At 37.0% G+C, this 26,623-nt stretch overlaps 1 protein-coding gene across 3 annotated transcripts in view; it reads right to left on the minus strand.

The window, feature by feature from the left end:
* Nucleotides 1-1,289: 1,289 nt before the first annotated feature.
* SOX5 (SRY-box transcription factor 5) overlaps nt 1,290-26,623 on the minus strand; it is a 941,468-nt gene continuing 916,134 nt past the window's right edge. For all 3 annotated transcript variants that reach the window (XM_090275485.1, XM_090275487.1, XM_090275488.1), the window contains 4 exons: nt 17,701-17,809; nt 14,823-14,996; nt 7,658-7,874; nt 1,290-1,911 (listed from right to left, as the gene is read on the minus strand). In XM_090275485.1, coding sequence (XP_090131611.1) covers nt 1,608-1,911; nt 7,658-7,874; nt 14,823-14,996; nt 17,701-17,809 — 804 coding nt within the window. In that variant the 3' untranslated portion in view covers nt 1,290-1,607. The remainder of the gene's footprint in view (nt 1,912-7,657; nt 7,875-14,822; nt 14,997-17,700; nt 17,810-26,623) is intronic.

The raw sequence follows: 26,623 nt of genomic DNA on the forward strand, positions 1-26,623 counted from the left end.
GCCAGGCTCCATTGTGCTGGGCTGCGATGACTTTTAATCAAGTCCTGCTTTTTGGCATGAGAGGCACGTGGCCCACAATTTTGAAATGCAAATGGCCTCCTCCTCATGTAATGGAGAGATGAAAAATACCTTCTAAAATCATCAGTTCCATTTCCTCATCAGGAGAGGATGGAATGTTGAAGAAATAAGCTAATTCTCTGTTTCTGCAAAATGGGCAAATATGTTCAAGGAAAACAATTGTTTTGCTCGAAGCTATCAACACGAAAAACAAACAGAAATCATTAAGTAGCAAATGTTAGTGAAACCAAGTGACCAGGGAGAGGGGGCATCTGGGAGCAGCTTGCTAGTAGCTTCCATATTGTACACGCGCACATCTCTTGTACAGGGCCACCTGATTCATCCAATAATAATTGTACTAGAAATTTAAAAATATAATTTCTGAGCCCTATATTGGTTAAGTTGTCATTTGAAGTGCAAAGTCAAGGTCAAGGTTGCTTCTAGACCAGTCACGTAGGAGGATGTGGGATTTCATCCCCAGGTGTGGGTTTAACTCACAATGGTCCAACATTATTCCTATTAGTACCATAATCACACACGTACATACACACACACACAAATCCAAGATCAGAAAATATTTTTCTCTAAATTTCTTATGTCTCTCTCTCTCTCTTTTCACCTGAGAACAGCGCCTACAGTTTCCATTAAAAAAAAGTCAAATCTCACCAGCTGCTGGTATTTCAGGTTTTTCAAGGGATTGTCTAAGATATAACACTGTCCTAACTTAAGAAGGAACAGGAAAAAGAAAAAGAAAGAAATGCACTGGGTCAACACTTCAGTACAAATTTGGCACTTGCTCAAAGATGTAGTGTGGTGTGCAATAGATAAAGTCTTTTAAAGAAAATAATTGCTTATTTTGTGATGGGTAGCAAGGAAGTTAAAAACAGGCTCTTTTACCCTCTTCCCCCCACCCCTCATGCACAGACTTCCATCTTTAAAGTATAGAGATGGAGAAGGTGGAGAGAAGTAAAGAGAAATTCATCTTTCTTTTTTCTGTCAGGTGCATTAAAAAAAAAAAAAAAGGAAAGAAAGAAAGAAAAGGAAAAGAAAAAAAGAAACAGGAAAGGAAGGAAAGAAAAAGAACAGGAAAAACCCCAGAAACCCCCCAAACAAAACACAACTTATTTCTTTTTAAAAATTGTAGCACAAAACAACAAAACACATTCACAAGCCACTTGTTGGCACTGTGTACCTGAGTGAGAATTTCTAGAACATTGTAGAACAAACAGCCATAAAGTTTATTTAAAAAAAAAAGTTGACGGGTAAGACTTCAGTGCTTGGATGTAGCAGCTGAATTACTGGCATTATTTTACCCATAGCTTATTTCAATCTCTTGTTGTTGATATTGTTGTTTGCTGTTGTTGCTGTTGTTTTCCTTTCCAAGCCTTTTGAGGCTGAGGTCTATTAGTCAGCTGATGTCCCAACTAGTTAAGACTAACAGTTAAAGTAACAGTCAGTGTATGAGAAAGTTAATGTGCTTGGCCACTGGTAAGGATGAACCAGCTAGGGCTTCTTTAAGTCCTAAGGTCACAACAATCTTTTGACTCTTATCAGTTGGCTTGTCCTGCGATATGGTTTTCACTGTCACTCCCATAATCTACATCTGGGTCATCCTCTTCCTCGTCGTACTCATCATAAATTTCTCCGTTGATGTCCTCAGCCTGTATCTCTTCTTTGATATGTGGCTCCTCTCCTTTCACACCGTAAGTGCTCTGGATGACGGGCATGCCAGGCTCTGGGCTGCTGGACACGCTTGAGTGCTCGGAGGGCAGGTGCGGGGAGGGCATGCCGGCCATGGCGATGGCCCCAGGGTACACAACTCCGGCAGTAGCGATGGGGATCTGTGCTTGTTGCCTGTCAGAGAGAAATTCCCAAAAAGAGACTGTGGTGAGTGAACAGTCAGGTGCAGGCCTTGGTCTATAACTAATTTGCTCAGTTTGTCCAACTCTAAGGAGGTGATTTTCACCCTATTGCCCAACATTTAAAAACTGTGTACTGAGAAACAAGATGGCAGAGGAGTAAGTGGAAGCTACACTAACTTCCTCCTAGAACTAGTCTGGATTTACAATATAATTTTGGAGAAATCATCTGGAATAACCAACCGAACACCAGCTGGAGAGAAGTCTTATAACCACGGAGAGACAGAAAAGGCCGCTACATCACAACGTGACCGGTAGGGAGTGCGGAGACGCGGAAAGGCTGGCTGGGCTCACACGGGTGGCAGCTGAAGGGGCTGAGAAACAGCTCAGCAGCCGGGGATTCCCCCTGAGAAGGGCAGGGTCTAAACCCCCAGCTGGGCTTCCCAGCCTACAGCAACAGAGTGGAAAGTAAAATAGTATCCAGCTGAGAAAAGCGAAAAGCCACAGGGTTTCTTGCTAGCCGGAGAGAAACAGCTGGAGAAAAAGAGCTCTTAAGCAGATCACATATGAAAATATTCTGCCCCCACTTACCCTGGGCACAAGCAGAGGGAAGACAGAGAGGACAGGAAATGCTTGGGGAGAGTTTGGTGTGGTGGCTTTGAGGGGAGAGCTGGGGAAGTGGCCGGCCGGGTCCCATTGCTGACTCATCCCCACACTGCAGGCAGACCATTCCCGGCCAAGTGGCATCAGCCTGAGGGGAAGCAAAGGCCCTGCCTACAGGAATTAAGCTGCCACACCCACGGTCCTTAAGCCTGACGGCTGATCACAGATTGAATAGATTAACAACTAAAGAAGACAGACAAAGGCAGTAGATCCCTGGAAGTCTCCAACAGGCTGCCTAGGCCCAGACTGGTACAGGATCTGATGCCACCAGGGGCAGATCCAGGAAGTGCAGATCATTCTAAGAAGCACCAACAAATAATAGGAGTCACAAAAATGGGGAGACAGAGAAACAATCCTCCATCGAAAGGAAAGGTAGAGTCCCCAGAAAGAGTGCTAAATGAAATAGAGGGGAGCAACTATCAGATATGGAATTGAAAGCATGGATTATGGAGAAGCTCAATGAGCTCAGCGGAAACTACAAAGAACTCCAGAAAAACTACAGTGAACTCCAGAAGAACTATAAGGAACTTACTGAGAATTATACCAGCATCAGAAAGGACATGGAAGCTATCAATAACAGCCAGGAGGAAATGAAGAATACGATCTCTGAATTGAAGAACACAGTAGAAGGAATTAAAAACAGGCTAGAGGAAGCAGAAGATAGGATCAGCGAGCTGGAGGACAACGTACACAAAAACTCGCAGACAGTGCAACAAAATGAAAAAAGACTGAACAAGACTGAAGAGGCTCTAAGACAGCTGCAGGACAACATGAAACGTAATAATATCCGTATCATAGGAATTCCAGAAGGAGAAGAAGAAGAGCAAGGGATAGAAAACCTCTTTGAAAAACTAATGACAGAAAACTTCCCTAACATGGGGAGAGAAAGAATCATGCAAGTCCAGGAAGCACAGAGGGTCCCAATGAAGATGAACCCCAACAGGCCCACTTCAAGACACATCATAATTAAAATGCCAACATTCAAAGACAAAGAGAGAATCCTAAAAGCAGCAAGAGAGAAACAACTAATAACATACAAGGGAGCTCCAATAAGGCTATCATCAGATTTCTCAGCAGAAACACTACAAGCCAGAAGGAAATGGCAAAAAATATTCCAAGCAATGAAAAACAAAGGCCTACAACCAAGAATACTCTACGCAGCAAGGCTCTCATTCAGAATGGAAGGTGAAATAAGGAGTTTCCAAGACAAAAGAAGGCTAAAAGAATACATCTCCACCAAACCAGCATTGCAAGAGATGCTAAAGGGTCTGCTTTAAGAAGATGAAGAAACAGAGAGAGAGAGGAACACAAGTACAAAGGGGGAAAATGACAATGAATAAGTACTGAAAGAAAGAAGGAACTTCTACCATTTGCAACAACATGATTGGAACTAGAGAGAATTATGCTTAGCGAAATAAGCCAGGCAACAAAAGAAAATTACCTTATGCTATCACCTGCTACAGGAAACTAATGAACAACACAAACAAATGAGCAAAATTGAACCAGCGGTATGTAAACAAGGAATAAACTAACAGTAACAAAGGGGGAGATGGGAAGGAGAGAAGGGGTAAGAAGGGGAAGGGTCTAGTCAAAGCACATGTATAAATGACCCATGGACATGGACAACTGGGTGGGGACTGAATGTGGAAGAAGGTGGGGGCAAGGTGCAGGGAAGCAAGAGGGGGAAAAAAGTGAGACAACTGTAATGGAAAAACAAACAAACAGAAAAACTTTTAGTGGGGGGGAAAATAAAAATATAAAGAATAGAAATGCAAGTTCAGTGAATATTAGAAGGACAAGGATTTTCCTTCACACTGTATATTTTTCTCCCTATCTGATCCCTCCAGAATTTGGCATTCTAAAGAAGTAAGTAATGACCTAAGTTTCTTTGCATAAAACTAATAAGACCAGTTGTTAATAGAGGGTTTTTTTCCTTTTTAAATAAGACTTTGAATGGAATGTCATGCCTAAAGGAGATATGCTTGGGTTTTGGTTGTTACCAAAAAGCCCTGAGAAACTGGGACTGACTTGCAAAGGTAATAAAAGTCCACGAGATAAAAGGCCTGGTACCTTGGATGGATGAGCGGTCCATAGCAATCTTTCCAGGGAAGGAATGAAGGTTGCTTTTCTGAAAGATGGCTAGAAGGGACCTTAAGGCACAATGGAAAACCAGGAGGACCTGGAAAAGACAGGTGTTTACAGGCAAGGCTGAATGCCAGGTATGTGGATCTGCTTCTGTGCCTTGAAGGGGAGACTGAAGGTCACCCTAAATGTTCCTTGCGTAAGTTCCAGCAAAGCAGAACTAAAGATCATAAGTGATCATTTGCTGCTCTTGTTGTGTTTATGCAAATGAACAGGATAAATTAAAAATGGACTTAATGCAGTCCCTTTAATGATAAGGAGGGTAATCTTAGGGAGAAAAATCACGATTCAAAGAAAATCTAAATGCCCAGTGGTAGACTATAAAGTAGTGCAGCTAACCGTCTTTAAAGTTTCTTTTCATTTAAAATTTGTTTTCATTTGAAAGTTAAACTGTGTCTGTGGCATTATCAAAGATGTTTAATTTACAGGCAAGAAGAATGTCAAATGTCTTGCAACTGGATGTCTTTCCGATAAGACAGTCCTACAGATTTAGAGACTTGTATGTGGGTTATGTTACATAAATTAACATGTGTTTTCTGTTTTCAAAGGGCATAAACCTACGATCTCATTACCTGAGTGATTGTTTGTACGTATAGGCCTCACTTAATCCTGTCTGCATCGCTGCCTCCTGAGACTCAATGGTTTGGCTGAACTAAGTGGCTGGGTTGGTGAAGAACGGGGTGGTCTGTGGGCTTCACTTTAAAACTGGTTTCTCTTTTCTATCCTAATGGCTTGGACAGAAAGAACCCAGAGGCCTGAGAGGGGGGAAACCTAAAATATTTCCCTCAGTCCAAACTAAGTATAATGGGCAAAAGGGTTTTGGACAGGTGAGATGTACCTGGCATACCTTCCTCCAAAGAAGCCCTTCTTTTCCCTAATGTGGGACATTGAAAAATTAATACCTGTCTTTTGTCATCTAGTGGTTACGGATTGAATGATGTCCTTTAACCCTGTTGCCCCCAGAATACAACAAGGGTGCCAGCCTGTTAAACCAAGCATGCCGTTGTCCAGAAACAGCCAACCAACCTGGAGTCTGCACGATCCTTTCCCTTGTGGGAAGGCCACCCTCCCCTCCACACCCCCACTCTTATTAGGGATTTCTTGACCCACGGGTAGATAGGACAACGACCATGTCCAGCTTGAAGCAGCTAGAGGAGCTCGAGACCTTTGTCCATTGTCCTTTATAAGATTGTAAAGGATCTTAAGTCTGAGAGGGAGGGGTTGTTATTTTTTATTGTTAAAATATTTAACTAATTAATTATTTTTAAAAAAGAAGAAGAAGAATATATGAAAGGGTGAGGCAGGAGAGCTTGTATGTACGACCCATGGGCATGGACTTGGAGAGGGGATTGTTGGGGAAGGGGGGTGCTGGGCGGAGGGGAGCAAAGGGGAAAAAATTGGAACCATTGTAACAATATAATCAATAAAATATACTTAAAAAAAAAAACAAAACTGTGTCCTACTTTGATTCTAATGCCTTATTTCCATGTAGTGTTTTACAGAATAAGAGACATATGGGTTGCCCCATTGGATTCTTAAGATAGTTCTGTTTTGTTACTATTCTCTTTTATGAAAAAATTGAGGTGCAGAAAGATTAAGCAAAAGAACCCAAGTCCTGGACCCTTGCGAGTTCACTTTTTTCATCATTACAGCACACAGAAACATTTTTAAAAAGAATTATAATTCAGTTTTAATGGGAAAACCCTAAAGTATAAGAGCGCTGAAAATAAAACCTAGTGCCCAGAACTGAACAATGCCACTGTCCCCCTAGTCCCTGACACAGTTTTAGGTCGGGGTACGAAACAGGGCCAGTCTTATGGGTGGACAATTTCTGCAGCTGAATGGGCTGAAGGGCTTAGACCCTACACTTGTCTTGAAGATCTGTTGTCATAGTCTTGAAATTCTTAATAACTTTTTAAAAGGGACCCCGTATTTTCATTGGACACTGGGGTCCACAAAGTATGTAGCTGGTTCTGGTCAGAAGGGATTAATAAGTGGTGCTCATATGTGCATTTTCTCATTTGTTCATATGCTCACTTTTCCTAGTAAGTAGTGGGTTTCATTCTCAGCTTTGAGAAGAGCCATGCACTGGCATCTAGACCACAGACCCTTGGGCAGAGCAGGATGACCTTTTCAAGGGATTGCGGGGGGATGGGGCAGATTGGAAAATATTTTTTCAAAGGTATCCTCTGACCATTTCATAACAGTATTTATTTTTTAAAGGCTCTTGGGATCTTACTAACTTTTGTTCCAAATATGAGCAACTTTATTTTATTTATTTATTTATTTTTTTTGAGAAAATCCTGCAGAAGTGATGTGGTTGGAGGCAGCATATTATGGGGTGGTCAACAGCATTGCTGTAGGAAGCAGGTAAAACATCCTGAGAGAGCTGCATTCTTAATGCAGAAGGGAATTTCCCCATTCACATCTGGTTGTGCCCTAAAGAGAGTCCCTACTTTGTGTGCTCTGCAAAGGCCACACACATGCCTTGATAGCCCAGAAACCGTTTCCTCTGTATTCAGAAACTAGTGTTTCTTGCTTTTGAAATCGTTTTTATACTCTTTGTTATCTCAACTAAATTATTAGTTGGGGAGGTATTTATCTCTGTGAAACCTTGGAAGTAATGAAAGCCAACAAGGAAAAGAACCAGTGATACCTCTAAGCTTTTAATAGCAAACTTCAAAATTATTTGCGTTCAGATATTGGATTCTCAAACCAGCCGTAAACAAAATGCACATTAGCGGCATTGTTCTGGGAGCCTGGAGTGAAGAATGTATTATTTTCCAGGGTCGTGTGGGGGAAGAGTTTAGTCTCTGAAAACACGGTGTTCAGGTTCTTTTCCAAAATCCTGCTTTGCCAACTAAACAAATATGTTTCATATCTCATTAAGTGGAACAGGCGTGTTCCCTAGGAAAACATGACTGAAAGGTCCGTACCCAACGTTGAAGTACTGCCGCATTTCCTGCCGCCTGTTCCGCATGATTGCCTTGTATTCACCGATGCGCAGCTTTTTGCCATCCACGAGGCAGGTGCGCTTGGGCCTGGGTTTGTATTTGTAGTCAGGGTACTTCTCCAGGTGCTGCTTGCTGAGACGGGCCTGCTCCTCATAATATGGCTGTTTCTCCAGGTTTGTCATAGCTTTCCAGCGAGACCCTGTGAGGAAAGGAAGGTTAGCATTCCAATGTGCGCAGCTGCTGAGGATCCTGAAAAGATACACCTGAGAACCAGAAAATCTAAAGTAAAAAGGTTGGCTCAACCCCAGAAATAAGAAATAATGTTTTTGATTCGTGAGCTTTGACTCAAGAGGTGAGATTCCACAAGGACGGAGGTGTTAGTGGTTCTGTCCTCAAAGAAAGTGTGCACTTAAAAAGTACAAAAACTGGGCAATGTCTGTATTTTTTCTGGCGCGAATGAACACTTTAGCCAAACTTGTCTGGTATGGACTTAAAAGCTCACAGATAATTTAAAGGATATAGCTTTCATTTTGATATTAGACCATTTTATAATTCAAGTGTGAACTGAAAAGTTATGCAAAATCTCATTACATATTTTGAATCTGAGGTTAATTATCTAGTTTTGATTATATTTTTGTGTGGGGTACACTACTTACTATAAAAGGTTTCTAATGTTTATTACATATAATTCTCATTCTCCCAAAATGTTTAAGTATATTTATTTACATGAATAATTACAGTTTAAAATTTTATTTCATTCAAATTTTAATTGTAAAATATTACATTAGAGAACATGCACTGTTTAACTACTGTGCTAGGTACCGTGGCAAAATTTTACATAAAATGTCTCATTTTTACCTTGCACCAAATCTTGTAAGGTAGACAGCAGTTACACCTATTCCCACAAGTTGAGAAAATTGAAGTTTAGATAAAGTAACTTCCCCAAGGTCACACAACTATTAAATTACATATTTGTGACACTGAATCAGGTTTGATGAAATTGAAAGGTTGCTGTAATGTATATTCTAACAGAGGTCAGAAATTCATTAACAAGTATGTAAGACCTTTCTCTTAATGAAACGTCGTCGGCAGCCGTCCGTCTCGAGAGACGATGGTGTAGCTTCTTAAGAGTCTATCTGCACCACCGAGAATGGCTGTGCAGTCCGACTCGGGAGTGACACGGTATCTGTCTCCTCCCGTGTTGAATCGACATCTTGCGATGATGCTGGAGTGTCCTCTCCAGTGAAGCTGAAGCTACAGAGCCTGGGCAGGGTGATATGGAGGGTCTGCTGTTGCCCATGCAGCAGACCCCCCCTCTCTTCGCAGCTGAAGGATCCAAGGGAAAGACGGAGTCAATACAGCTTGGCTTCAGGTGCGCCGCAGGAGTTGCCGGTGTTGACTACAACGTCAAACCGCCTTAGGGACTCCGGCTCCGGATTTTCTGTCGGGGTTTACTCCCTTAGCCTTTCCCCTGAAGAGGTATGCCGCAAGGCAGCGGAGGTTTTTTGGAGTCAGAGTTTTCCTTCTCTGATGTGCCCTGACTGGAAGATCGAACCAGCGACACTTAGCTCGCAGGCCGACGCTCAATCCACTGAGCCAAACCAGCCTCTTAATGAAACACTGTCAATAATATATAATGTCATTTCCTGTGATATAGTGTGCATTAATAATATTGACCCAAATTGATTTCCCCCTTCTTTTTACTTTTAATTTTGGTTTGGATTCAGCTTGGATTTCAAAAAGCAATTATTAAAGCTTAATTACAAACAGTTTATGCTAATTCTCAATATAAATATGATTTAAAGCTTAGATCCTATCAGTATGGCTATGTGTAGTACTAAAGGATGTTGTAGTAATGTTTATTTTTTATTGAGCATGTGAAAAAAATCTCTGTATTTGCAGATGAAGTGTATTTATCTGCAAGAATTCAGTTCAATCCTACCCAAATGCAAAAGATCCAAATAACTGAATGAGGCAATCGCTACCAGGTATACATCCTGGCACTGCTGCTTTTACCTGCCTTCCAGAGTCACCTAAGCAAGATCTTAAAAGCTCTCAAATGGGGTCATTATTCATATGCACTCCATATCTCAAATGCAAATAGCACCTGGTGAACAGGTCTTGCAGAGAATTCCTCAATGTGGGCTGTTATATTTATTAAAGGAATACAGTGGAAGGAACAATAACTCTTCCCTTAGAATTGTTTCCTATTGGAACAGATGTTGCCTGGGTGGATGTATCCACACAGCTGTTACAAAGATTTATAAGCAGAGGTTTTTTTTTTTTTTTTTTTAAATCTAGACAGCCACTATGATTTTATTCTATTTACGACAGAAACCCAGGTTATAGTTCAAGTAATAGAATGTATTTTTCTATTCCTTTATCAAACTTGTGTTTAATTAGCAGTAGCCAACATTGTCAGTTGTAGGTTCAATCTTAGATTCCTTATTGCCCAACACTATTTTCTAGAAGTACTTGAAAACTTTGTGTTATTCTCACAGATATACATACAAATAAAGCTATAATACTATTGAATTGGATCAATTCTTTTTGTGGAGTTTCTTACACATGTGGATAGTATACCAGAGTTTTAGACCTTGTATCATAGAGTGAAAAAGTGAGCTGACCAAAAATAATTTACTGAATAATTATAGGAATACGCTCAAAAATGGATCAAGAATCGCTGTCTTAAAATTCACTCATTATTTTTATTACCAAATAGAACAAGGAAACTTGTTGCAAATAGGAATGACCAATGATACTTCCTCAAGTTTAAATACTCTATAAGCAAAAAGAATATGTTTCCCAAAGGATTGGAAATGTTTATGTCTCATAGTAACCTGCCTTGGTATGTGAAACTCTTTAGTTTTCCCACTGTGTGCATGATGCTGTATTAATTACTGGATATGAAGTAGTGAGTCATTATGGTTCTTTTTGCAGTAAGGAATATATTAAAATATTAAATAAAAAATAAATAAAATAATATACAGTAGTCCCTCTCTATATCGCGGTTCACTTAATCGCGGCCTCACTGTATCGTGGGATTTTAAAAAATATTATATTTAATTATTTATCTTGGATTTTTCGCTATATCGCAGGATTTTGTGGTACGGTATATGTATGTTGTTAAAGTTATGTAGGTTTAAGAGTGTAGAATAAATGTAAGGTTCCTACTTCACAGGAGGGTCTAGAATGTAACCCACGATAAATGAGGGAATACTGTATTAAACAGCTAATTATGAATTTATTACTTTAATTATAATTGAGCAAGGTACGAGGAGCTATAAGAACACATGGTAAGGAGGTGAAATCAATCTTCTGAAGGGGAGGAAGGTTCTGCTGCAGAAATTACTGCTCTAGGTGTCAGAGAAAGAGCATCTTATGGAGGAAAAAACGGAATGGGCAAAGCCTTGTAGTCAGAAGAGGAACTCGAGGAACTTAAAGAAAGTTGAGTATGGCTAAAATGCAGAGAAAAAATATATATGTAGAATTATATCTACATGTAATAAAAGATGAATAAATTTTCTAAATCTGTCATGACGTAGAATAACAAAATATTTAGACATTTAGTAATATAATTTCTCTGAAATTACCACTGAATCCTAAGCTACATTTTAAAATATGGCCATATCATAGGTACTAGTCCTTTTAAAATTAAGAATTAAAATAGCTTAATACTTTTCTGAGTACAGGTTTTTTACCTCCATGGTTAAAATTATTCCTAGATATTTTCTGATGCAATTGCAAATGGGATTGTTTTTGTAGTTTCACTTTCTGATAGTTCATTATTGATGTATTTAAAAAAAAGACAGCTGAAGCACTGACTGGGGAAAAATGGCTCACTCTTCCATTTTATGACAGGGCAGAAAAGTGTTTCTGTTTAGTGGTAAATGTAGTTTTATTCTTTAATAATAGCTTGTGAATAGGGTTAACCAAATGACGAGTTATGTTTTGGTTTCAATGGCTTTGCAGGTACAAACACTGTATGTAGCTGTGATGTTAACCTCTGAAATCCACGAGATGAAAATGGCAGGATAGCACTTCCTATATTCCCGAAAGTATGAAAACATCAAGTTAATTTGGGTGTGGCTGGTTGCTTATCCTGGACCATATACAGGGACTAAGTTCCCTGTTTTTGGCAAAAGACTGGCCTTTTACAATTAAAAATAGAGAAGGACATTTGGGTATTCCTTCTGATGACAAGAGGAAGATTCAATCAAAAATATTTGATGTTCAAAAGAAAGGAAAAAGTAGTCTTGAAAGTGCTTTTTTTTCCTTCTTTCTAAATCTGGCAATCCAATGAAAATGAAGAGTCTGAGCTGAGTGACGTTGTCATCTCCAAGGGGTCTGTGATGAATTTGCACATTTCACGCCAACTACTGTATATCTAATCAGAAAAAGATGTCCCCCATTCCCTGATCTAGTGCCAAACAGTAAAAGGTGATTCCTTATGTTAACAATTTCAGCAGAATGGCTTATTAAAACCAGATTTTAGGGTATTATAAAATGCTTAGAAGCCCTTTAAAATGTCAACCAGGATCCCCAGAGACTACGTAAAATGTCAACCCAGCTCAAGAGCCTGTTTTAAGCTGAATGAATTAGCGGCATGCTGTCGGAGGCTGGTTTCCAAAACAATCAGTTAAAAGGACAACATCAAGCTTTCTTTGTACTTTTATATGAAATGGCCATTCAGAATAATCTCGTAGATATTTAAAGATCACTTATTTATTTGCAGCTATGACTAAATATTGAGATCTCAAACACTTCAGTGTTTTCTTTTTCCTGCTATATCTTTATTAACACAACTTCATTGAAAAGTGTGAAATTAGGCAGCACTGTTTCATGTAGTCTATTAGAATATAATCATAGGGTTATTGTAATATTATTTCCTTTTAAACAGAAAGAAATATTTTTAGGTAGTCATCTCTTTCCAATAAAAACTTTTGCTAAATTTTCCTATAATATTCCACATCATCAAAACTGATATTTCTCTTAAACTCAGGATAAAATTTTCATCAATGATTATCACCTTTATAGTATTCAGACATATGAGTTTAGTGATATAAAGACAATTTAAACAATCTTAGTATTTAGTTGGTTTTACTTTTACAGTGGGAATTTCTATTGGGTTGGCCAAAAAGTTTGTTTGGTTTTTTTCCATAAGATGGGTCTAGTAGCACTTAGTTGTCTTTAACTTCATTTGAAAAAATTTTCTAAGATTGTATTGTGACAGCTGTCATATCAGTGTGCATTAAAAAAAACTTATCAAAATTGATGAATTTTTGTGTAGCCAATTTAATATTGAAGATGGAAGAAATATGCAACATTTTTGGCATATTATGCTTTATTATTTCAAGAAAGGTAAAAATGCAACTGAAATGCAAAAAAAAAAAAAAAAAAGGTTTGTATGGAGAAGGTGCTGTGACTGATAGAATGTGTCAAAGTGGTTTGTGAAGTTTCATGCTGAGGATTTCTCACTGGATGATGCTCCATGGTCAGGTAAACCAATTGAAGTTGACAGAGATCAAATTAAGACATTAATTGAGGACAATCAATGTTATACCACACAGGAGATAGTGACATAATCAAAATAACCAAATCAATAAAGTTATTGGTGAAAATGAAGAAAATACCTTTTATTTTATGGAAAAAACTGAACAAATTTTTTGGCCAACCCAATAATTTGAAAATGACTGATAAAATATGAAATATGGTTCCATAAAGCATCTTATTCATTTCGAGAGTTTTTCCGAACAAAACAGGTATGATATTTTTTAAAGCATGAATAAGTCCATATGGAAGGTAGAAAATAGTTATAAAATGAAAAAACAATCAGAGATGGTAAGAGATGCAAAAAATGTGCATTTCCTTTTATCAGTTCCGTTTTTTAAAATTATACATAGATATATGCTTTTACATTTAAGTACACCTAAAGCTTCATATCCTTTTAAAAATAACATTCATTTAAAAATCTCAAAATCATATCAGAAGAAAACTGAGATACAAGTTTAAAAGTGGTCAACATTCTTTGTTTGTTTTGATCTGTTTACATATGCTTGCTGTGGACTGCCTAGCACCTATTACCATTGTTGAGAACATGGGATCCTAAAAATGCATGTATATGTTTAGTAGCTACTTTTAGGTGATCAGTTTCTTAATGTAAAGACTTAAAAGGGACACTATATTAACTACATGTAATTCTAAGTGTATTACGGCTTTTAATAAAGTTTTAATAACTTAAGACAAATTTTGTTACTTATTTGTTAAAGCTAAAATTTGTTGATCGAGGTAGGTGTTCCTATTCTATTTTTATTGTCTAGCTCTTAGAAGGCAGAGAATAAGTAATCACAATTTGCTTAGGTTGTCCAGTATCTGGCCATCATGCTCCTTGAAGATGAAGATGATGATAATGATGCCAATAATGATGTGTGATGGTGCACACAAGAAATGGAATCTTCCCTTCCTCTTCTCTGGGACTTAAATGAGTCAATAATAGGTGTCTACAGTCAGTACCCTTTCCTCTTACCCCTCTTTCCTGTTTGCTTCAGTGTTGATGTATGTAGGGTAAACACGAACCCTGTTACCTGTTCAGCTGGACACTTCAGTGGCAGTAAGGAAATGCACGCTCTACATCTTCTTGTGTCCTGACATGGTAAACTAATTTTTCATTCTAGTTCTAGAGAAAACACCATCTCCACCCTCCCCCACCCCCACCCCATGATGAATTTCACAGTTGAAAAAAGAAAAGATAAATACGGTCATACCAATATTTTATCCCCTAAGGGGAGGGGTGTGGGGGACTGGGTGAAAAAGGTGAAGGCATTAAAAGTACAAAATAACAGTTACAAAATAGTCACAGGGATGTAAAGTACAGCATAAGGAATATAGTCACTAACATTGTATTGTATTACATCAGTTAGTATAGAGAAACACAACTCTGTAAATTAGCTGTAGTAATTGGGCACATTTTTCAATGAACATGGACTGTGTCATCAGAAGAACAAAAGGCTCCAATGATGGTACTTATTTTTATTTATGCAGATCACATGAGCTGACTGGCCACCAAACCTAGTATTTTTCAACAGATGCAGAAAACAGAACTGTACATTTAATCCATACATGGCTTAACCTTTAATACTTTTCTTACCCAGTATCTTGCTGATGTTGGAGTTGTGCATGTCGGGAAAGGCTTGAAGGATTTTTCTTCGTTCATCTTTAGCCCACACCATGAAGGCATTCATAGGACGCTTTATGTGGGGTTCATTGCTACCACGCCCCCTGGATTCTCTATAAATTCTTGATTCTGAGACTCCAGCACTTCCTAAAGACAGAGAACACTGTTTCACATTAGTGTTAAAACTTATGACATTTCTACTCCTTTCGTTACTCTCTTTTAGTCTATTAAAATATTTAAAAATAAAAAGTACATGTGATAATGGTACTTTCAGTTCTTAAGACAGATGTTTGTTTATGAAGTTTTTGTGATAAGACTTGTGGTGGCAAATGTTGTATTTGTACTTTTAACCCATTTATAATATACTATATTTTCCTGTCTTACAATGGTGGATTATTTCATCATTTACTTCTAAGAGCACAAGAGAAGCTTGACTATGTGATCTTTGATGCAAACTGGGAAGAGAAGAGTTGGATTAGATCAATAGACATGCAAGTACTGTAGATACATTAAATAGGGGCAGAAGTTTACAAAACTGAAACAGTAATATGTTCTACAGGATGGGTGTCCAGGTAAGTAGGTGTCTCTGCTACCTAAGGACTAACAGAACATAAAATACTCATGCCTTTTTCCTCTCTTTGAGGTTATAAAATTAAAATGTTGCCAGATCAAATTTGGAGGTTAAAATATAGTATCTCTTGTAACGTGTCTGGCTTTTCTTTGAAATTTTGTACTAATAATACATGCATGAAATATGCTGATGCAGCAATGGTAGTCTGCTCCCCAAGAGATATTTAAAATAAAAAAATGAGCAAATAAATAGTTACATTACTCTGGTTTTTTAAAAAGTCAACAGACACATTTGAGATAAAAACATAATATATCACTTCCCTTAATTTTGCCCCTGATGTCTAAGTTATCCGAAGACCCACTGAAAGTTACATTCCAATCAACAAGGCTCATTATAATAAAACACAACTAAGTGTCACAGTAGAACCTTACAGAGCTGCAGTCACTCCTCTTGGCTTCGTGTGACTTTGTAGAATAGCTTCAGCAGATTAAAAAGCTTGCAGAGGTAAGTTTAGGGGAGAGAAAAGAAAGAGAGAGAGAGAGAGAGATAGAAAGAGAGATAGAGAGAGAGGAAGAATATACGGAACTCTGACACTGTTTTCCAGAGTTATCATTATAAAAGATGGAAGAGAGGTATATTGATAGCATAATTAAAAAATAATAATTTGGAAGTTTTAGAGCATGTATTATTAATAAAAGCATTGTTTTTTTTCCTTCATATTCTTCTTCCTTTCGTTTCTTAATCTGAAGGAATAGGAATCAACCAAAATTACCCAGATTTGAAGACCTCTGTAGAAGAAAACCAAAACAAACAGCATATCTCTTGGTGGAGTTTCTCATTATCTCTCATTCATTATATGCTCTTTGGTCTCATGAAAATTGGGAATTGTTTTGCATATAAGCATGACTGAATTTAACCAACAACAGTAACAAAATGCTGATGTTTTAATGATGATTACCATGCATATATTTTATCATGCTAATACAACTTAAAATTTATGAGATGTGTTATACAAGTAATTGTCTTTTTATTGACAAAAATGAGTGCTAATATATGGTAACATCTTTCTAAAATGGGTTTTTAACTAGCAAATGATCATTTGCACATCTGCCTTTTCTTGTTCTTACACCTTACAGCAACATAAGCAATAAAATAAATGTTATGTGGTTTCATCAAAACTAAACAAGCTCTTTGTATGTACTTAGGCCAGGTTTATCTTATCCAAGCTAAGCAGAAAATAGAAGGAAATGTTTGGATATGATAGGCCAGAAAAACACAGACTATTCCTGTCTATCCAGTTGAGTAAAATTAAGTTTTGACAGAATTATCTGGTTAAATGCTCAAGTTTGGCTAGTCCCTTGGCAGTGCAGAACTGAACTTAAAAGCAGAATTGGCCCAAGGCACAAATTGGCATTTGTGTTTTTTGGGAGATTTAAGTGTATTCCTCTGTCCTAAAGTATAGTTTGCCCTGGTGCAGGTTCTTCTATATGCAGGCAACTTCCTCTGCAACAGTAACAAATTGAAGGACAGTGCTCTTATAATGCACATATGTCACCTGACACTGGAGAGACATTTCCAGTTGTGGCTCAGTGTAGGAGGAACAGCACTTTTTCTTTTCTCCTCTTTGCTGTGCTATTAAAATTAGAGTATCAGTTTACTTAGTTGTCACTGTGGATATTCAGAATGTTCAGAGGTGCAGACAACGGAAATATCAAGGAGTGTGAAGAAGGCAAGAGACCAGCAGCTGGAGTTCTAGTTGGGTTACAGAAAGGGGATAGTATAAAAGGAAGGGTTTCAAAATGCAAGAAACCATCCTAAACATGTCCTCCGAGTCATGTGTTCTGGCTGGGGTTTGACAAATGAAAACTGGAAAATGAGCCTGTAGATACAAATTTCTGAAAAGTTTGTTTCAGGTACAAGGAATAGAGAAGCGAGAGACAGGGTAGATGGTGATTGAGAAAACTTGCTTTGGAATCCTTCCATTTGAATCCAAGACCTGCCTCTGGCACTTACAGCCCTGTAACCTTGGGAAAAATGATCCAAAATTCCTAAGGACCGATCTCTTTATTTGTAATATTGCTTATCTCACAGGTTGTGCTAGGGATTAATGAGATGACTGAGTCGAGTGCTCAGGTCCTGGGGCCTGCTCAGCACACATGAGCTCCTCTTGTAATGATCAGACATGAGGTCACTGTCTTCTACATTTTTTAGTAGTTGTAATTGGTGCTAAATAGACACTTCTGCACACTACTGGAATACATATGCACAATTTTCACAAACCATCAGAATCTCCACTCATATTGAAATCCATCATGGCATGGCTAAATTTTCCTTCTTCATTCTGTTTAACTGCCAGTTGCTGAGTCAGACTCTCCAGTGTTGTTTTTTCCTGAAAAAAAAAAAATTATAATGAGAGCTCAATCTGGAAATTTTAATTATTCAAAGACCTTTTTTCCCCTTGGGCCATAGATAATACATCAGCTTCTACAAGAAACGGAATGTTGATTTATACACCTTTGCACATTCAGCACGTTATGTAATTAAAGCAAATGATCAGCAGGAGTTTTGAAGACACTCTTATTCTTAGAATCCCCTTTATAGTCTTGGCATTTGGATTTGGTATGTTGAAAAGATGTATGCTGGGATCCTTGGAGATAACCTTCCCAAATCACACAATGTACATAGAAATTTCATAAAATAAACCTGTTTTGTAACATTTGGAATGCCTGCTTTATTTTTAGACAGACAGTAGAAGTATAGAAGTGGCATGGGGCCCAGAGAAAGTCTTCCAATAGTTAGGTGACCAACTGATAGGAGCATAATTCAAGACTACTGCCCTCTGGTTGCCATCTCCTTAAATGCCATCTGCATTCCTCATGAAAGGGTAATGAAGACATTTAAATATTCATTGTTAATTGCTTGTCAAGGCTCTGTACATTCAATGTGAGTGCCTGCTACTTGGACCACAATTTGGTTTGGATTGCTAAGCCAAAATATTGAGTTGGCGAATTATCTGAAATACAAATATACCAAAATTAGATTTGCAAAGAAACCAAGTCATTTAAAAGCAAGCAGGGTATGACTTGAATTCACAGAGAACATGGCATTGCAAACTAAATTATTTTCAAGAAATATATAATGCTTAATATAAACTACAAGAGATGTTAAACCACTTCAACATTAAGTGGGTGAGTTTAAGAACAGAAAAAGCATACAATGAAAGGTTTACAACTTTCTCTAGCACACTCCAGTAATGATCTGAGGACAATGTGGTTCCAAAATAATTTTAAGAAAATCATCTATTGGATTTCATAAAACTTGCCCATATTTCTTTATAATTAGTCATCTCATTTTCTGAGGAACACAGAACAAGTGAACTACATACACTAAGGAACAGTTATTGACACAATAAAATGTTCACAGGAAATAACTAAGATAATTGTATTACAAGTAAAGGGCCCAAGTAATGTTTCCACCAAGAGCCAAAAGGGTATTGAAATTAATACAGTACATGCTTTATCTCTGTACACTCTCTGACAGTATGATAGTTATACATACTAGATAAAAAGTTCTCTTACTTTAGTGGCCTTGGATCTCCTGTTCTCTATTTTTCAAATTCTGTATATGACTTAATGAAAAATATTTAAAAATTGTAAATCACTATAAAATACAGTAGGGAAACTGGGAATAAAATACTTCTATCAACTTCAGTTCTATAGGATTACCCAGTATGAACATTGAAATAAATTATCAATTCAAAAATATAGAGTGTGTCCCACTTTGTATTGTGTGTAAAGTTGGTATTTTCAACTGCTTTATATGTTCTGGATTTCTTTTGCTGAGAGTCTGCTGTATATATTTAACTGAGCTCAGGAGCACTAAGGATACCAGCTTGACAGTCTCTCTTTATAGTAAATGTAGCTGTTAAAGTGGAAGACAGTTACATTTAAAAAAAAAATCACATTCCATCAACATAATTAAAGAGTCCCCAGGTCGATGAAGACTGCTGTTCTGTCTTTGGGGAATGTACTGGGCATGATCACCTCTCAGGTTTTGATTTAACAGTGTATAGGAAAATTATGCTACATATGTTCTAGAGTTTTACATTCTGAAGCAAAATCTTTCAAGAAGAGAAAGAAAAATGAAAGCAATCAGAGTAGAAAAAGAATGAAATGTTAAGTGACTTCTAAGGTTTTGAGTTCAGCTGTATGGACCTTGTACCATCTTACCAAGAGGCTAAAATTAGCAACTGATGAGTAGGAAAGCCATACCCAAATTTTACAATAAGGAACCTCTAATCATCTACCTCTAAAGCACATACTATAAAAAATGACTCAATTAGTTACCCAAAAGTGAAATTCACAATACTTCTCAAGAGGATGTCAGTAGGAGATAGTGGTAGTTAACATGGTAGGATGTACCTCTTTTGTGACCCTTTTCATATTCATTTATGCTAATTCTTAGACATGTGAACAGAGAAAATGAGAGGTAAGTGGAGGAATTGGAAAATAGAGTGCCTTTAATTAAAACACTTTACAATAGCATGTAAATCAAAATGGTAACACTGCCACATTTTAGAAACCCTCATTGACAATAAATTCAGAAGACCATAAAATAATTGAGGTAAGGAGGATATAATAAAACCCAAATGGTTATATGGTAAATATAGGTTATAAAAATAGAGCGCTTACATTTTAAATAGTTGTTATATAATTCCATATACAATTGATCCTGTAGTAAAATTTTTTATTTAGTTCTTATGTATAAAGATAGCCTACATGTTGATAGAAGTCTAGATAATATACTGAACCACTAAAAGAAAGAAATTGATTTGAGAATAGTTGTCAAGGTTTAAATTCAATCTATTTAGGCATGTAGGAGAAAAAAAGTATTAGCCAAATGTTATAAAGCACAAATACTAGTACACTGTGAATATTCCTCTCATTTTCTTCCAATCCCACATGTTCCAGGCCGCCCCCTTCCCAAGAGTCTACCTATGTACTATCTGCCTAAAACTCAACCATTTGAGATTCTGTTCCTTGGATTAAATATTTCCCTTTCCAAAAGCCTTTTATTCAAGTGTGAAAATATTACTGAGAGTGTTCTCATTAACAAATTAATTCTTTCTAAATATAAGCAGCTAAAACAAAATGAGAGCAGTATATATCAGGCAGGAAGGAGGTAAACAGGAAAATATTGAACATGGAGAACACCAAAGAAACTGAATTTGGGGAAACAGAAAAGAGTGTTGATGGGCAGAGGTGACAATTTTTATCAAACTTATACTCTTAGTTCCAACTGGTTCCAATAAAAACCACATTAATCAATCATTTATACAAAAAAAGGAGTAGTACTTCGTACCTCCACTTTGAGATCAGTGTTCTGGAACACAAATATAGTTATACTTTACTGCTCTCTTAATACTATCCAAGCACTGCTCTGAAACTGACAAGATTCATTGGTTTTCTTTTGCTACCTTTTTTCTATTAGATATGAAACAAAAATCAAAGAAAAACAAACACATTTAAAGAAATACTTGCAAAATTTTGCACTGCTCTGAGTAATTTCAGAGTAGAGGGTGCAAACAGATTTATTACCAGAAAAGAATCAAAATTAAATAGTCTCGACCTGTATGCTTTCTCTCTTGAGTAAAACCTAGTAATTGGATAACAAGTAGGTTTCTTTTGGAAAAATGCTTCTTATCTGGCCAATCAAATTTTATACAACTATGTAGATTTACTAAGGTGAGAAACATTAGGTAAAGTCTGGTTTTACTTGAAAAATCTTATAATTCTATGTTGACTTGTTCAAAGATTCAAATGAATTGTATCTTATCTACACAAGAAAAGAAAGTTTTAGACTATATAGTTTCTTGGGGTCAAATTCATACCTCTAAAAGTCAACATTCAAAGAACTATTATTAGTGTGTTAATATTCACTTAGGGGATTTGGCAGCTGGTCTTGGTTTCTGCGGCTTAGCCAATGACTTGCAAAATGGGAAAAAATACATACATTATTTGTACATGATACCGGGCTATGATGGGAATCAACAAAAAAAGCCACAAAATATCTAAAGAAATGTGGTCAATGAGTTGATTAGAAGTGGTCAGTAAAGACCTGTATTTTCTAAGTCAAGAACATTCTGAGTGGCAAAGGCACACCGGGATTGATGGGAAGAGGACAAATTTGTAAATACAATAACCCATTTAGAAAATAATGGATTTGGGGATCAGGAACATCATATCTTAACCCAATTGCCATATATATTAGCTGTATTACATTAGACAAATTAATTATCCTTCCTGTGTACCAGAATCCTAATTTGTAAAATGGGACTTAAATATATGATATATTCTCATCAGTGTAAAAAATTAAGATATACTTTTAATATTAGGTAAAGAAGTTAATAAAGGTAATTAAAAAGATAAAGATTCTTTCTAACATATAAAAACTATAGGAATATTTAGTTCAATGAGTATTAAGTACTCTGCCATGGTTATGATCTATTCTCTATGGCCAAGTAGTGGACTAATGTGTTAAAAAGGAGAATGCTGGTATCAGCTCTAAAATTTCTTAAGGATTACTTTTTCTTCTTGTCCACCATCTACAACAATATATTTAATCTTTTTCTAAACTTTCCATTTGATGCTCAGGCATGCTGATGTACAGCTCCATAATATAAGTCTACTAGATACTTAATTTGAAAATCTCTCCTATTCCAATTACTTCAGCTTAAACAGAACACATCTAAAAGTTTACTGTTTGTGAAGGCTGAAATGTACATCTTTTGTTAATATTTAATAGAGCAGTCAACACACACAGAAAACCACACGAACTGTACTTTAAAAGCAGTAGATATTTCCTTATACCTAAGCCTGAATTAAACAGTTCATCAGTAGATGGTTCCTCTTTCACTCCTTGAAATTGGGATTTGTATAAGTGATGAGCTTTGCTCCCCACCAGACACACATACACAAAGGGAGAGATGGGTTATGGATCAGCTATCATAATGGACATCCCTGAAATAAAAAGCACATGCATGAAATGACAAAACAGAGTGTGACTGTCAAATGTTGACTCAGTAACAGTTAAACCCCTTCTGACTGCACTTTTTTTTATGGTCTCCTTCTATACAAGTGACATGGAAAGAACAAAGAAACAAAAAAGGTTTTTAACCCTCCATTTATGTGAATCTCACAGACCACCAAAGAGGATGAAAGATTATTTAAAGTGTCATAACAATTTATTAGTTGGAGAGTTTTTTTCATCAGCTTAAGTAAAATACACAGAAACAATGCATGTGTCTACCCCTCAACCTCTCCTTTTCACCATTGCTTATTAAGATCACCATTTTCTAAAAATTAATAACCCAGCCACATAATCTAACAGCACAAATGGAAGAAAAGGCTTTCTTGTAAATTGTATATAAATTACATAAAATATGTACACATACTCTCTCTCTCTCTCTCTCTCTCTCACACACACACACACACACACACACATACACACGCATTTCTCTCTAATATCGACAATAATGCAAGTTGAAGAAATCTTTCACTAACTTTACTCTGGTCAAATGTTAATGTATCCATTAATATACTACCAGACACTTCGGTACTCTGAAATCTGGTGTTCTTTAGGAATATTTTTCCATTTATTTTCTCCATCAGAGAATCACAGGGATAGATGCGCTAAGAAGTTGGAAAGGTCCTTAAGTATCCTCGGGTCTAATCATTTACAAAATCAGCCTTCTCTAATTCTGATTTTTCTCCCTTCTAAATTTCACTAGATTCTTCTGGTGGAAAAAGCATGAAGTAGAAGCCATAATATGATTCCACCATCAATTTCCTGTTATGAAATTTGGTTGCCAGCTTCATGAAGTATTTCTTGAAGCGTAAGTCAAGCTAAATTTCTTTGAATCTTAATTTCATTGGGCAAAATGATACAATTGAAATGTATTGGCAGATCAATTTTCCTAAGAAGTATTATGAAGTTGAAGGTAAATGGAATGGTTTTGAAGGAAACACACAGTTTCTATAAATTCAAGTCTTAATACACATGAATAACTTTCCAAGATACTAAAATGATGTGGGTAAAATAGAATCCCTATTTATGACTTCTAAGGAATGGATTTTAAAGTGGGAGAAATATTAGAAAGTTGATGACAAATAACTAAATCTGATTTTCATGAATGAAGAAAGAGATGTGAGGACCAATGTCACTTACTGTATGTTCCAGAAAAGACAGAGCTGATGGTTATGAGGATTACCTAAGAGCACTTAGTAGAGGATGTGGTGATAACAAGAAGCAAGTATGGGTTCATTAAGAAAAACAGTGGTATAATAACCTCAGTTTTTTGTCCCTACAGGAATTGGAATGCAGGCCAGAAAAACTCAATGGCCACAATGTTCTGGACTTAAACTCAGCTTTGGAATATATTCCTACCAATATCCTGTTGTCACGATGCAGAAATTGCACAGCATCCTGAAAGAGAGTTGAATGGAGTGGAAAGAGGAGATCAAAATAGCTATCTTTAAATATCTTAAGACTCTCCATGTTTAAAAACAATAAGTCCCGTTACTTGTGGAAAAGAGATAGAATTTGGCCATATGTAGGCAAGGAACTGAACACTGACCAGTTATTGTAAGTTACCTGGTGAAGGACAATGAACCACTGAAGGAAGAGTTCTCCAATAGTCAGAGCTATCTATCCATTGAATGGGCTTGCCTTGGGATGTGAAAAATTTTGTTCCCCTGGAGGTTTTCAAGTATTGGAATATTAGAGATACCGAAGAGTTAATCCAATGTCAGATATCAAGTTGAATTAAAGATCCTTTTTATTTTCTTACAAACCTAATCTGCAATTCTATGTCCAACTTGATATATTTTCTCTATCCATAAATGATAATTTGCTCAAAAAGTTGTTAATTAAGTTTCAAAATTTAAAGGCACTCCATTTTTAATTGAGAATTATACAACCATTCTCTTAAATTCAAGAAAGATAATTTAAATTATTTTAAAACTATGGTTATTGAAATATATTTTATGAAGAGATTGTCTAACAGTAATCAGATTTACAGATTCAGGCATTTTGTAATAGAAACAGGTATATGCCCAAATTCAACATTCTAATTCAGTCCTTAAACAAGGAAACCAGTGCCCTGGAGGAGAAGCCATGGGGGAAGGTTGTACGATGCCCAAAAAAGCCACTCTAAGAATCTGCAGAAAACAGATCACTCACAAAAAGGTAGATATGGATACTGTCCTGGTAAAACACTGGACCTTGTTTATTTGTTGTGATGGCACTTACGGTGGGTACATGTGGAAGAGAAGGCAGGAGGGAAACAGTCAGACCTGAGGTTTCAAATATCTGTATGTGGGGTCAGTGTTCAACTATAGCCTACAAATGACTTTGATGTTATTTCAGCCAAGGGCAGCTATAGATACTATGCACATGGAGTCAAATCAGAAGAATGAATGGAAGAGAAACGGGGGGCTAGCAGAGACGAATCCCGGAATTCACAACATGCACTGGGTGTGCAGTCGGTGGGAGGGCTGCACAGATGGAAACACAGAACTGGAATGTTGTCTGATGATAATTGTTCTATAAACAATGGGTAACTCGTTAACTGAGTTATGTATAGAATTATTCTCTTTTATTTTTCCTTTTTGTGGAATAAAAACTATACAACTGTCAGCATTCTTCACAAATGCAGCCTCAGGAGCCAGTAGTTGTCTCAGTTAAATAAATATAATTAGAGTATTTTAAAGAATCATGGTTTGGTTCAGAAATGCTGGGTCTGACAAATACGAGCAGGCACATCAGGGTTACAGTTCACTTTTCAATTATCCGTGGTACTGTTAGAGGAAGGGAGAGAAAGTGTAGATTAAAACAAGTATTTAAATCTCATTTTAATGAATGCTAAAATTTCACATTTTATCAGAGCGGCTACAAAATGAAAAATAAGTACAATTGAACATATTCTTTTTGTTTTTCTAGCTCATTCTCTGGCAAAGGGGCTGGTGCATGGCAAAGCAAGGAAAACCTAGAAAGGGAGCAGAAACAGGAAAAATAAAGAATTGGGAAAAAAGATATACAAACTGTGGAGACACTTAAATGAAATTGCTTAAATGAAATTTTTGTGATAAAGACTCAAAAAAGAACACACTAAATAATACACATGACCAATACAGGAGCACAAGTTACCCAAACAGGCACTAGGTGACTTCTGTGAACTTTTCCAGCCTGGCCCATTGGTCCATTAGAACAGAGACTGAGTTCTAGGCAGAAGACCTTGGTTTACAAACCCATCTACCACTTGAATTCCTGTCATCTTCTGAAATCTCAGGGTATTTTTAAAATTAAAAAAAATTATTTATTTGTTTATTTATTTTATTTTCAGAGAGAGGGGAAAGGAGAAAGAGGGAGAGAAACATCACTGTGTGGTTGCCTCTCACTCATGCCCCCAAATGGGGACCTGACGTGCAACCTAGTCATGTGCCCTGACTGGGAATTGAATCAGCGACACTTGGCTCACAGGCCGACGCTCAATCCATTGAGCTACAGCAGCCAGAGCCTATTTTTAAAATTTTAAAGCAAATGTAAGCATACTGTTCTCCTTATATTACAGTAGACACAAGATTTAAATTTAATGGGAAAGCACTGAAAATGGTGGGGTGCAAAATAAATAATCTGCAGGATGAGGAAGGGAGCAAGGGAAAAGAGAGGGAAAGGCCATTCTTAAGACACCACGTTTTAAAAAGTAAGAATTCCAGTCCAACAGCAAAGGTGATTCCTGTTTTACTTACGGAAAATTTAGAAAGACTGGAAATGCGGGGTCATCTATGCAAATTTACAACCCCCTCACTTTTGCATAACTATTGTTTCTTCTTCTTCTAGTCTTATATCTATCTACCATGACAATATACTTTAAAAATATCTAGATTATTTATATTCTTCTCTACATAGTGTTTTCACACTGGCTTTGTATATGGCCTACCAGAGGAAAAGGGGTGGAGGCAGGCAGAGGAGGGCAAAGGAAGGATAGGTGGTGATGGAAGGAGACTTGACTTTCGGTGGTGAGCACAAGACAGTGTGCAGATGATGCATCACAGAGCGGTACACCTGAAACCATATGGTTTTATTAACCAATGTCACCCCAATAAACTCAATAAAAATTTAAAAAGAAAGAATACTATTGTAA

The sequence above is a fragment of the Furipterus horrens genome, unplaced genomic scaffold (assembly GCF_987537825.1).
Source record: "Furipterus horrens unplaced genomic scaffold, mFurHor1.1.pri manual_scaffold_4, whole genome shotgun sequence".
Classification (NCBI taxonomy): Eukaryota; Metazoa; Chordata; class Mammalia; order Chiroptera; family Furipteridae; genus Furipterus; species Furipterus horrens.